This window comes from Mus caroli, unplaced genomic scaffold (genome assembly GCF_978045245.1).
Source record: "Mus caroli unplaced genomic scaffold, Mus_caroli_1 scaffold_4, whole genome shotgun sequence".
NCBI classification, from domain to species: Eukaryota; Metazoa; Chordata; class Mammalia; order Rodentia; family Muridae; genus Mus; species Mus caroli.
This window is the reverse complement of record NW_028227259.1, coordinates 102135729-102149091: the sequence shown is the minus strand read 5'-3', so window position 1 is coordinate 102149091 and position 13363 is coordinate 102135729. Positions and strand designations below refer to the sequence as shown.

The 13363-nt window shown below is 43.3% G+C and overlaps 1 protein-coding gene across 1 annotated transcript in view; it reads left to right on the top strand.

Moving 5' to 3' along the window:
- The first annotated feature begins 8376 nt into the window (after positions 1-8376).
- Positions 8377-13363, top strand: part of Antxr2 (ANTXR cell adhesion molecule 2) — a 135966-nt gene continuing 130979 nt past the window's right edge. The window contains exons 1-3 of the mRNA XM_021163097.3: positions 8377-9014; positions 9780-9851; positions 11900-11971. Coding sequence (XP_021018756.1) covers positions 8863-9014; positions 9780-9851; positions 11900-11971 — 296 coding nt within the window. The 5' untranslated portion in view covers positions 8377-8862. The remainder of the gene's footprint in view (positions 9015-9779; positions 9852-11899; positions 11972-13363) is intronic.

Here is a 13363-nt window from a genome sequence, read left to right as displayed (position 1 = left end):
CCAAATAACTTCATCTTTTATGTGTAACAATTCATAAGTCTTTTCTTGATACATTTCAAGGATCTAGGCTAGTGCAGTTATAGAAAGCCCATTGGTTTAGGTTTTTCATGATTGGACTCAGGTTATATGTCTAACACAGTCATATCACCAAGTAATACAGTATCCTTTTCATTACCTACAATGAAATACAAAATTTAGTTTTGTGTGTGTGTGTGTGTGTGTGTGTGTGTGTGTGTGTGTGTGTGAGAGAGAGAGAGAGAGAGAGAGAGAGAGAGAGAGAGAGAGAGAGAGAAAGAGCACAGAACACATGTGGAGGACAGATGTTGATTGTCTTCTTGAATTGCATTTCATCTTATTTGTTTAAATGTGTTTTTAATTGGAATAGAATTATATCATTTTCCTCCTCCATTTTCTCCTCCAGCCCCTCCTGGCTGGCTACCCTTGTTTGAGCCCTTCACTTGTGCCCTTTCACTCTCAAGATGAGTGTCTCTTTTTCTTTTATTATTACATACATTTATAAATATATGCATACTGTCCTACAAGCTCAGGTAGCCTGTTCCTTCCTCCTGGCTCTGAGATTACAGGTGCATGCTACCATGGCTCTGTTTCATGTGCATGAGTTGGTCAAATTAAGGTTCTCATGCTTTACTGAGTGAGACATTTCCTTGGTCCCATAACTTAGCTTTGTATCATTGCCGCTGATGTTGACTTTGATAACTGGATTGAGAAAATACCTGAGAGACTTATCTATGCTAAGTTACTTAGTTTTTATCATGTATAAATATTTTGTGGTGATTACTTCTATAAATGCAGTTTTTATATACACATTAATGTATTTATGTTAGTAGAGACTCATGGTCTCTTATCAAGTAAAGTGTAATGTTTTACCATTGTTCATCTAAACAACTTTTTATTTAGAATTGTATATTTATAGGTGATAAAAACAAGAAGAAAATCCCACAGAGGTTCTTTTGTGTGCACATCATCTAGTTTCTCCCTATGGTAGTACTTTTGTTACTATAGCACAATGTAACAGGAAACTGACATGGATACAATCTACAAAGTTTATCCAGATTTCCTTGGTTTTATTTGCACATATAGTTCTCTGTAATTCCACATTTGTGTGCCTCACATAAAAGCTAGCACAATACAGATACAGAACTCTTCCACGAACTCTGAGCAGCCTTGGATTATCTCTTTCAAATCACTTCCCATGTCTTCTTCTCTTTAATACTAAAGTTTCAAGAACCACTAATCTGTTCTTAACTTCTTTAACTTTATTTCAAGAACATATTAGTGGAATAATAAAGGGGTGTACTGGATGGTTTTATGTCAACTTGACACAAGCTAAAGTCATCTGAGAAGAGGGATCTCAATTAAGAAAATGGCTCCAGAAGATTGGGCTGGAGGCAAGTGCTAGTCTGACGCTGCTTGTACTCAAAGGCTAAATTCTGTATCCCAAGATCTGCTTGCTCCAAGTTGATAAGCAGATCCTCACACATACCAGCCTTTGTTGTGTAAGCATTGTCCGCCCCCACTCCAAGTTATTCGTGACTGGTTAATAAAGATGCCTACAGCCTGTGGCTGGGCAGATGAGAGGTAGGCGGGGCTTCAGTTCCTGAACTTGGGGTCTGAGGCAGGAACCCTGAAGAGACAGGGTGGAAGAAGAAAGAAGCACCATGGTGGTAGGTGGATCATGAGTGCATGACTGCAAGGAGTAGAAGCAGTCCATGCAGAACATCTTATATCTTGGGGTTACTGACAGGGAAATAGAGAAATTAACATAGAGGGTTAATATCTGCGGAGCTATAATGCTTTAAGGCTTATTATATATGTAAAGGTTTTCTGTCATTTATTTAGGAACTAAATGATCTAAGATAGGGCAGAAATGCTCAGATATGTACTGCAACATGCAAACCTATAGGACATTTTCTTAATTAGCGATTGATGGGTTCAGTCTGTTACTTGTGGTGCCACTTCTGGGTTGGTGGTCCTAGGTTCTACAAGAAAGCAGGGCAAGCAAGCCTGAGGAACAAGCCAGTCCTCCATGACCTGGCGTCAGCTCCTGCCTGTTTGCGTTCCTGCCCTGACTTCCTTCAGTGATGAATAAGGATCTGCAATCCTTAGCCAAACGAAGCTTTTCCTCACCAACTTGCTTTGTTCATGGTGTTTTAGCAGAGCTAGGTCAGAGTGTATCCATTTTAGATTTTTTTTTAACATTTTGGCTGAGATGGAACCGAGCTCTTCCATGTTTCAACAGTTCATTTGTTTTATCGTCAAGTAACAGTATATTCTGTGAATGCAGCCATTTGTTCAGCCTGCAACTACTGGTTTGAATGCACAGGTACCTCTAAAAGTTCTTTCCTTAGAACTCAAATGCCAAGGTGATGATACTCAGAAATGGGGCCTTGGAGGGTGACTGGGTCGTGAGGATTTTGTCTTCCGGAGAGACTGGTGCCCTCTAACAAAGATTGTAAGCAATGAGCTCAGCTCTTAGAATCTTTTGTCTTCTTCCCCATGAGGATGTTGTCAAAGAAGTCACCTTTGAAGTAAAAGCTCTCCTTAGATCCTGAATCTGCTGCCTTGGTCTGGGGCTTTGCAAGTTTGTAGGCACGCCAAAGCAGGCTTTCCTACACCAAAGCTTTCCCCTCTTCTTAAGCTCAGGCACCTCAGTGGTTTTTTGGACTCCAATTTAACTTCAGTGTTAGGCTTAGCTTTTGACTCATGCAGAGATACCACTTTCTCATGTGGCTGTCCTCACCATTCCCAGGTTTGGGTACCAACTCTAGGCCACCCCTCTCCACACGTGGGGCATCCTTATGCCACTCAGTCTCGGGCAGCCTGCTCTAAGTTCCTACACCTCCTCTTGGTAATCAAAAGTTAGTTGGCCTTCTAGGGGATTTTGACTGAATCATTCAGCAATGGAATGGACAGCACAGACACCTGGAATGTGTATAAGGGAAAAATGGACATTTTAAAGTGAGGTAAGACTTGAAGATGCAATAGTACCTGTGAGGGGAGAAGGAAAGATCTTGACTTTTCTGACGCATGTAGTTGCGGTAATGGCCTGTGTTTCATAGAGGTGAGAGTAGAGTCAAGTTGTAATACTGCGGTTGAGATTGAGAGTCATAAATTGTTAGGAAATGGTATTCCATTGGCAGTGTAATTTTTACAACCAATTTTATACTTGAGAAAATGAAACATAATTGGAGTGTGCAGGAAGCACAAATACATAGAATACTCTTAGACTAACTCCATTGAAAAGCGAGAAACTGACCTGGGACAGGGCTAGCAGAGAAAGCACTTATATGACTCTTTCGTCCAGTGTGTCAGTCTATCCATGAGCTGTTTGTGAAGCCCCAACTTCATACAAGAGAAGGCTTTCATCAAAGTAGATTCAGACTCCTGACATATTGTGGTGTTCTGGACGCTTCCTCAAAGCAGATTCAGTGTCCGGGCTTGTTGGGATGTTCTGGATGCCGTGACTGTAGATGCTACACTTGCACTATCTGTATTCGTGCTTCAGGACGAGGACACCTCACTCACCTAGATGGCTGCCAATGACAGCTCCCAGCCGAGTTCCTGACAGCAGTTGCTAGCCAAAGCATGTTTTCCTACCAGAGCTTGTGCCCCTAGCTGAGGGGCAGTCCAAATTTGATGACTTTTCTATGAACAAACACAGAACCCAGGCCCCCACCTGAAAGGCCATTTCGGCCAGAGTTACTTTTGAGGATGGCTGAGGTTTCCTCTGCAATTATGTCCTGCCTGGGACCATTTCTGCATCCTTCCTCTCCTAGGTTCCTCTCCTGAAAGGATGTTCCACTTCACATGTGCTCTTAGTCTCATGTCTCTTTCTAGGAACCTGGGTTTTAAGCATCTAGTCCCAAATACAGATGTTGATAGCTTTCTTATAATACAGACTGAAATTTTAAGTGGTCTCATACACAGAGAATCTAATTTACAGGTAATTATACCTCCCCAAACCATTCACAGGAACTCGATCAGACATAGGGGAAATTTCGTTCTTTTATGACCATGCCTAATAAAAGCTGAAATAGGCTTTATCACCTGTAGGCACTGAAGATTTATTTTCTTCCTCTGAATCACTTTAGATACCACACAATGAATCACTTCCGATGTGATGAGTATATGAATCACTTCTAGTAGTAGACAACCCCAGAGAATCATGTCCATCACTGTGGCTGCCAGGCAAAGAAGCCTGCTTGTAAGTAACGCAGAGGTTTTCTTTCACCTTTTTAGACCTAAAAGATGTTTGCAAATGTTTGCCTTTATTGTTACACATTTGCTTATTTACTTATTTGCTTATTATTTGTTGGTAAAGGTAGAGGGAAATAAATTAATTTCTATGCAGATTTCTTGAGATCAGGGTGGGTAGCATTCTAATTTATTTTTAAATTATGTGTATATTTGGGTGTTTATGTGTGAGTTTTACATATACAGGTTGCTTGCTCACAGATGTCAGAAGAGGGCTTTGGATACCCTGGAGCTGAGGTTATGAACCTCCAGACATAGTTGCTGGTCCTGAAATCTGGTCCTCTGGAAGGCATGCTCTTAGCCACTGGGCCATCTCTTCAGTCCCGTATTTTTGCTTAGAATGTTGTAACACACATCATAGGTATCAGCAAACATCTGCTAACAAAGATTAGTACATGAATTATTATATAAAATGGAACATGAGTGTGTGTCTTCATCTCTTCCTTTCCCCCACCCCCACCCCCCGCCCCAACTTCCTGAAACTCTGTGTCCTTTTTCCTATTCTTACAGGGAAATAAAACTTGGTTTGAAACTTTGTGCTCACCCAAGCCTTTAATCCCCTTAGGAGTGGAAAAGGGAAGTGGTGCTGTTGTCTCAGCTCAACATGGCCCAGAGAGAATTCCAAGTGTATTCTGGCTCTCATCTCCTTCATTATTGCTTGTGAGAAAGCATGGTCAGCAGCAGCATTTGCCAGGGACACTCCCAAGGAGGGACTGACCTACTTTTAGCTTTAGCCCATGTCCTTGGACTCCCCACAGTAAGCAGCAAATCAGGACAGCAGGTTACCCTAATAACCAAAAATCAGTAAATAGTTTTTACACGAACATAATTTGGTTGACTATTGATCTCTGCTGGTTGAGGCCATTTCCTGTTTTGTGGTCAGTCTTGCATGAGCAAGCTAGTGAAATGCAAGACTTTTAGAGTTATGCTGAACTCATCACCTACACAAACCAACAAAGAACCATGAGTGCTGGGGTTCAGTATACCAGTTACTTCTATTAGCTTTGGGATCCAGGAAATGCCGAGGTCAGAGAGTGTATTTTGCTATAATTTGAGTGTAAGAGAAGACATCAAAGTCTACAAGATGAGCAGGCAATGAGTCAAGAAACCAGGGGCAAAGGAGCCAATTATTGAGAGTTCTAAGTATCTTACCAAGGGGCAATATCCTGTAGCATATCTCTTCAAATTGCTTCTTGAAAACACTTTTACAGTTTCTGGCAGACTTCCTTTATCCTTTCCTTTATATTTTATTAGAATATATGTGTATATGTATACACACACATATATGTATATATGTATACAAACATATAATATATGGTATTAGTTGGTAAAATTACTCAAAGTATAATTCTCTTTTGATTAGGATTAAAGTTGAAAAGTTTACTATCCGAATTCTGGGCACTAGCTGATAGGTACTCAATAAATATTCATTGAAGTGACGGTCTCCTGTCCTCAAAGAGCTGACATTGACATATCTGGCTGTAAATCAAAATCATAAATATCATAAGTAGAGTATCATAAATAAAAAGTTAAACATAGATGGTGACCAACAATACACGTGCAAAAGAGCAGCCTGTAAGTATCACAGGAACTTCCTATCATAAAGCATTGACTTGTTAAAGTGACTTGTGAAGGAGGAGGGGCTGCCTCCTCTCAGTCACTGTGTGACTAAAAGCTATGTTGTTGACAAAGCAAAAGCGGAAGTCACAGGTGGAAGTGGTGGAGAAGAGAGGGGAGGGAGAAATGGGGAAGAGAACAGAATCAGTTAGGAGAAATTTGCACACAAACTTCAGCCCCTGTAGGATTTTGGCAAGATCAGATGACTCACCCCCGATGAAGTCTTATTGTGATTCAGTTTGTTCTTTGAGTCATACGTAACCATAAAATTGTACATATTAATGTACACATTGCACAATGCTTACAAGTTACCTGGATTTATCTCCTCCACTACTTAGCCTTTTCAAGGTGAAACCCGTGATAACTGGGCTCAGGGAGAGTGGGACTAGATATTCCCAGGTGTGATTTTCCATTGCTATGGAAGTGATCACTGGCTCCTAGCTTTGTCTTGGCTGGAAGAGATGCCAATTAAAAGCCCAGTGGGGTGTGGGATAACCTTTCTTTAAGTTGTTGATCACAGGTGTCCCAAAATCAATACAGGCTATTACCATTACTCTTGGTTGCCTACCGGAACTTGATGTCAAGACCCTTTAGCTGTAGACACCACGCATTTCGGACACAGGACTTTGAGGAATCCATCCGGAACTGACCTGTAGTCTTCCTGAAATCTAGCTCTTATAGTCTTAGAATGATTATGTGAGCTGCCAAGAGAGAAAAGCCATCAATAGTCCTGCCTACCAGTGAAGCCTGCAAGCCACAGGAATGGCTAACATGGAGAGATATGCTCATTTCTACAATAATGGTACACATGCTATAGAGTGATAACTGTTTTCTGATTGGGATTAAGGCCCACTCCACAGAAAGAAACGTATCTGATACTCCAAGAGTCTGTGGCTGTGGTGCTCACGGGCCACAGGAATGATCCTACTACTCCGAGGACATCAAATAAATGGACATCAAAGCAAACGACCCTCTGAATTCATGCCTCTCTACTTGTAGATCAGCGCAACTCTGAGACCTCATCAGACAAGTTTCTCAGTGCAGGGGATGGTGGTTAATGCAGAAACCCACAAATGGTCAAATAGAAGAGAATAAATGCTCGTGGATTGCCCAGCCACAAATGGGACATACAAATCACAAGCCCTCCTTAACGTTCCAGGACAATCCACAAAGGGTGGGAGTAAGGTGAGTGAAAAGATTCTTTTTTTTTTTTTAATTTTTTATTATTTTTTAATTTATTTTTTATTAGGTATTTTCTTCGTTTACATTTTCAATGCTATCCCAAAAGTCCCCCATACCCACCCCCCCCAATCCCCTACCCACCCACTCCCCCTTTTTGGCCCTGGGGTTCCCCTGTACTGGGGCATATAAAGTTTGCAAGTCCAATGGGCCTCTCTTTGCAGTGATGGCTGACTACAGAGCTCTAGGTCAGGGGCACCACAGCACAGCCCTGACCTCTGGGCATGAAGGTATTCCTGCACGCATGAACACCCAGCCGCTGAGGTTGTCGCACAAGACCCTCAGAAGATCAAGCCAGTCAACATGCTAGCATGGAGTGGGAAACTTTTTTTTTTTTTTTTTTTTTTTTTTTAATGAAACCCCACCAGTCACCCTGGTGCTATGCACAGTAGAAGGCTTCTGAGTGGGGCTGCAGTTTTCTTTAAGGGTGTGGTTCTTTGAAGGCTAAACCTACTCCATTGGATGCTCCCCACGTGGACCAGGAGTATATGGACTGCTCAAATTGGAGTCTATGGGTTCTTGACAAAAGGGACACGAAGTTGAGGTGTGTGTGTAGGGAGGTAAGGGTTGATGTCAGAGGAGTTAGGGGGAGGGAGGTGTTGGGTGTGTGTGTGTGTGAAAAATATATATGATCAGTACACGTCGCATGAAACTCTCAGAATTAATGAAAAATGGAAAAAATATCAAATAGGAAAAAAAGAGAGGAAGAAAAGAGGAAGTCCCCTTTCTTAAACCCTAAATCCTGCGTCAGTAGGTTGGTGTGTGATGGATGAAGGGTGCGGAGGGATGAGACATAAGGCCATCACTATCCAGGAGACAGCTGGTCCTGAGTCTCTAAACCACGCGGAGGGCCGTTCCAGCACAGCTGGGGAAAACAGGCCGGGCCAGGCTTGCGGGAGAGTTGGGTATGTTTAGTATCTAGAGGACGTTTGTTTTTCAGAACTCCTCTCTCCCTTCCGAAATCTGGCAGGCGTTAGTCATCCGCTGCTCAGCACGAACCCATAAGTGTGCTTGTGTGGCTCGGCGGGCTTCCTCCCGGCGCCCCGCCCTCGGGCTCGCACGAGCAGACCGGTCAGCGCCCACCCCCACCCCCCAGGCCTGGGATGCCCGGCGTCCTGCCGCTCCCCCGGGTGCTTAGCATCCCAGGCTGCAGAGGCTCGCCCTGCGCGGCGCGGCGCCAGGTTGGGGCAGGGAAGAAAGTTATAAAGTGCCGCGAGGAGTTGGGCGGTCCGAGTAAGAGAGGCGGAAGAGGAGGACTCGGCTGAGTTCCCGCGGCGATCGTGGGGTCCGCCGGTGTCTGTCCCGCAGCTCACCACCGCAGCTAGACGCCAGCCTTTTTGCTCCGGGGTGGGCGCTGGAGACTCGGCGGGAGACGAGGAACTTGTCCTGAGAGCTGTCGCTGCGGGCCTCATTGTCTGCAGCAACTCTCCGGAATCCAGAGTGGGAGAACTGGACTCTGTCCACTGGGATTTGCCCAGAGTTCCGGCGGCAGCTGTTGCGGCTGCGGAGACTCTCTTTGTCCTCCCAGGACCTCGCTCTCTCTCCTCGGTGGCAGCTGTTGGGTGGCTCTGAGCTTGGAGCGGGTGTCCCAGCCCCGCTCAGTCTCTGACCCCGGGGCGAGTCCCCCGTGACTCCGCCTCTTTCGCATCTCTGCTGTGTGAAGCCCGGAGCCCAAAACCCCGAGCCCAAGGGACTGTGAGCCAGAGAGAGCTGCCGGGCCCCGGCCACAGGATGGTGGCCGGTCGGTCCCGGGCGCGCAGCCCTGGGAGCTGGCTGTTCCCTGGCCTGTGGTTGTTGGCTGTGGGCGGTCCGGGGTCGTTGCTGCAAGCCCAGGAGCAGCCCTCTTGCAAAAAAGCCTTCGATTTGTACTTCGTACTGGACAAGTGAGTGAAGGAGGACTGTGGGGTCAGGGTCTCCTGGGGGGGGATGGGGGGGGATGGGGGGGGAGGGCAGCTCTGAATCAGCTAGGACTGAAGTTGAGATGTGTTTGGATTCTGGGGGAGGCGACGAGGGAACTCTCCCTAGCGTGCATGTGGCTGACTCCTTTCAAAAGCAAGCTCATTAGCTGTACAGGAATAGGGGCGGTGAGACTCCAGGGCTACTTGGTTCTCCAGAGGAGAGGCGTGCACTGCTTTTTTGTCCTGGAGTCTTTTGGGAAATGGTAGTGTGGCGACCTGCAGCTCGTTTCCTCCCAGGAACTTTTGTGCCTCTTTGGTCTCTTTATCACACTCCCCCTAGATCCCCACGGACATTCTAAAGTTTGCCTAATTTTGTCCTGATCACACTGGGAGCCAGGAAAAAAAAAAGCCTTAATATACCCAATGTGGCCTGCATTTCTTGAGAAATGAGGGCTTGTGATTTTATTTTGAAAAGCCAGGTCTTTCTCTAACCAGTTCACAAGCAAGCGTCCCCCCCCCCCCCAAGAAGTGTGGTCTTCCTGGTTTCCTTGATTCAGCCCAAACACTAAAGTTTCAGCTCTGAACATGAACATGAACAAGCACTTAACTTTGAAGAGGGGAGTCAGTCCCCTACCCCTACCCCTGACTCCTGGACCCCCCCCCCCCCCATGTGCCTTTTAAAACTGAAGAAATGTTTGCCATTAAGGCCCACTGTTTTGTCTTTCTGATCAATTTATCTTCCTTTTCCAGGTCTGGCAGTGTAGCAAATAACTGGATTGAAATTTATAATTTTGTCCACCAGCTGACAGAGAGATTTGTGAGGTATGTCTCCCCATCGTACCCTTCTTGGCATTGGAAAGGAAATCGAACAAACATCCGGGTTTCCCTGTTCTAAAACCCTTTGCAAGGGAAATCTTTCCCGAAATCAAAATGTTTAATTTTAAACGTCTCAAGGTGGCCCTTTCACACATGGTGCTCAGGCGAGACTTTCAGCTAACCCTTGCAAGTTCAATTTATCTGGCTCCCAGAAACTTGGCCCAGAGTGTGAGGGAATATCTTCAAATACAATTCTTAATGTCTTTTCCTTTCGACCATTCATCTGTTTTGAGTTTGAGTTATGCTTTCTCATAATTTATCACATTAAAAAATACATTTTATCCTAATAGTGTCTGTACTATATTTTCAATTCCACACACTTGGCTCTGTAAACTTCCACATTTTAAAAGGAGAAAGTGTTGGAAAACTTTAAATGAACATGTGTTAATAACCCACTAGCTGAAAAAGCACTTGTGTGTGTGTGTGCATTTAAAGAAATGAGTTGTGTTTACACAATGTGTGGGTGTGTGGCTGGTTTAAAATGTAACCGTTCTATATATGCAGGAGGCTTCACTAGCAAACACTGTTTCCCTCGACTATAAAAAGCATGGCTGCTGGTAAATCCAGCTTACTCTCTTATTTAGAAGTAACCAGGAATTAGTGGCATTCCCTATTTAAAAATAACCCTTGGATGCAATGTTTTCTGTGGTTACCCTCTTCTGTTTTTTTCTTTTCTTTTCTTTTTTTCTTTTTTTCTTTTTTCTTTTTGGATGCCAGGAACAAGTGCAAGTTTATCAGGATAATGGGAGGGACATGGATAGGAGCTGTGTCATTAAATATTGCCTCCCTCAGTCTTCTGAGCCCAAATGTTTTCTGTAAAACAGGCTTGGATGATCAAAACATTTTGAAAGTCATGTTGCAAGTAACTTCAAACAATCTGTAGAGGCCTAGGCAATCCCCGCTTTGGTTATTGGCAGTCGTAAAGCTGTCCCTATAAAAATGTATGCCTGTCGGTGTTCAATCTTCAGTTTCCTGCTTCAGGAGCCAAAGATAGCACTCTGGTTCCTGGACAGGGTCTGAGGTCAAACCATCTAGGCAGGGAATATAAATAAGAGCTTAGATCTGTGGCTGTCAAAGCCAAGAAGACCGTTGTTTATAAGTTTCTGATTCCATCACTGAATGTGCTGAGAATGTCATTCAGTGTTACTCAAAAGCAACGGATTATTTCAATGTCACATTTGAAGAAAACGAGGCTCTTATTGAATCTGGTTTGCAAGTTTGGATTTCTATAGCATATACTGTTCTCTGGCTCAAGTATAGTTGCTCAGTTACTAATTATATGTTGTGGGGAAATGAATAAAAGATAGCTGCCGTCAAGCACAGTGCTTACAGGAGTTGGGCCTTTGGACCTTTCGTCTTGTGTCTTAGTTTCACAACTGCAGTTTCAGACCTGAGCAACACTAGCATACGCTTCTCTAAAAACAACCACCTTTTGGTGACATTAGTGCCAAAATCCTGGAAGACAGATTGGGAATTTGAAATGCCAAGTCAAAAGGTGATTTCTTAATGCTCAAAGTATTAAGAAATGTAATTATTAAGTATTAAGATATTTAAGTATTTACAGTATTTACGGTGACTTTTGTCTGGACTCTTATCATAACGTGGCTTCTAAGTTAAGCTGGCTTCTCTCCAGCCATAAGTGAAGGGTGTGGCCTCCTGCAGAGAGAAGTAGGAGAAGATCAAAGGAAGGAACATTTTTCTAGGAAAGAGTCTTGCAGCAGCCTAGAGACTTTCCAGTTATTCTTTCTAGATGTAAACCCCAGTAATTTGTGGAGGAGTGTTCTGAGAGCTGAGAAGCACAGACTGCATAAAAAGAAATGCAGTGCAGACAGGAAGGCTGGGCAGAGTTAGCTGATCTACTGAGAGAAGTCCATTTAAGGGAAGTGGGGACTGTTCAGGGAGACCAATTTTAAATGAGACTCCTGGCTCTGCTTTTGTATTGTACCAATATTTCTTTTAAAAATGTTTTAACTGCCTCTTTCCTTATTTTGCAGCCCTGAAATGAGATTGTCCTTCATTGTGTTTTCTTCCCAAGCAACCATTATTTTGCCATTAACTGGAGACAGGTTAGTGCATTATCATTTCAGTGCAGGCTTTTAGGAGAGATGAATCATAAAGGCATGATTGATATTGCCGTGTGGTGATCTGGGCCTCTCGTGGGCTCAAGCGAACACACAGACAACTCAGTGCTCTGCAGGAACAGAAGGGAGAGGCAGCATGAGTAATATGCAGGAGTAGACCATCTGAAAATCAATATCATTTATATTGGTTGTGGAATACATTCTACATTTCTAGTCTTTCTCTGAAGTTCAGTGACTTGCAACAAAAGACTGTGTGTGCGTACACACACACACACACACACACAAACACCCTGCTACCCCTCAGTGCTTAGAAAAGGAGTGGCTTTCCTGTCCAGTGTCACACCATTTCTTGTGACCCTTTCTATGGTGTCTGATCATAGTGTGGTACATTGGAAGCACCCATCCACGTATCTGACTCCTGGCTGCTTTCCCTGGGGTTACTTTTGCTTTCTTGGCTGTGGAATCTACGCTCAGAAATGGAATGCTTTGACTCCATTTCTACTTCATCTGACAGAAAGTGTGTAAGACCTCGGTGAGTGGATACTTGTTGACTGGAGGAATGTGGTAACCACATTTTGGGATCACCTCTTTCTGATCTACAGTTTTAAGCAAGGGTGACTGCAGTACTTTGGTTTGCAGAATGTGTGAATTTCTAAAAAATAATTGTGAAAATAGTTTTTAGGTTTCTTTTGTAAAACTCAGTTAATATGCTTTAATCCTTATTTCTTGAGCTTTCAGTTTCAAAAGATCAATAAGGCATACTATTTAAAAGCGCTGAAGGAGATAACTTGTTTATAGTTAATTGACTCGATTAGGAAAATTTCATATATATATATATGTATATATATAATACACTATACTATACACTATACTATACTATATCACACTATTCTATACTATACTATGCTATGCTATATCTTGTGTGTGTGTGCATATGTGTGTGTGTGTGAGCACACATGTAACTCTTGTGTCAAATTTTTCTTTGCCTGAAGAGGAAACCCTCTCTAGGTTGTGAGACCTGCTCAGGACTTAAGTATTCCTATTTGTATTTTGCCTCTTTAATTTATTATGAACATGTGGTTTCAACACTGACAGTCCCTTATAACCCATGAACATAGTTTCCTATGTGTGTCAATATAAAATTTTTTGGTTTTATGAAAGGACATATCTTTACTGTCCAGATTAGTTTCCAAAGAGTCAGGTTTGGATCTAGCATGTTAAGGAAGAAAAACACAGTTCTAATATTCATGATATTCATATATACATAGCAAAGCACTTAGCACAATGCCAGACATGTCAAAGGCTCAGCAACTGACAGTTGCATACATTGTGCCAGGGTTTCTGCTAGGCACTTTGCATGTGGGTTCTCCATCATAC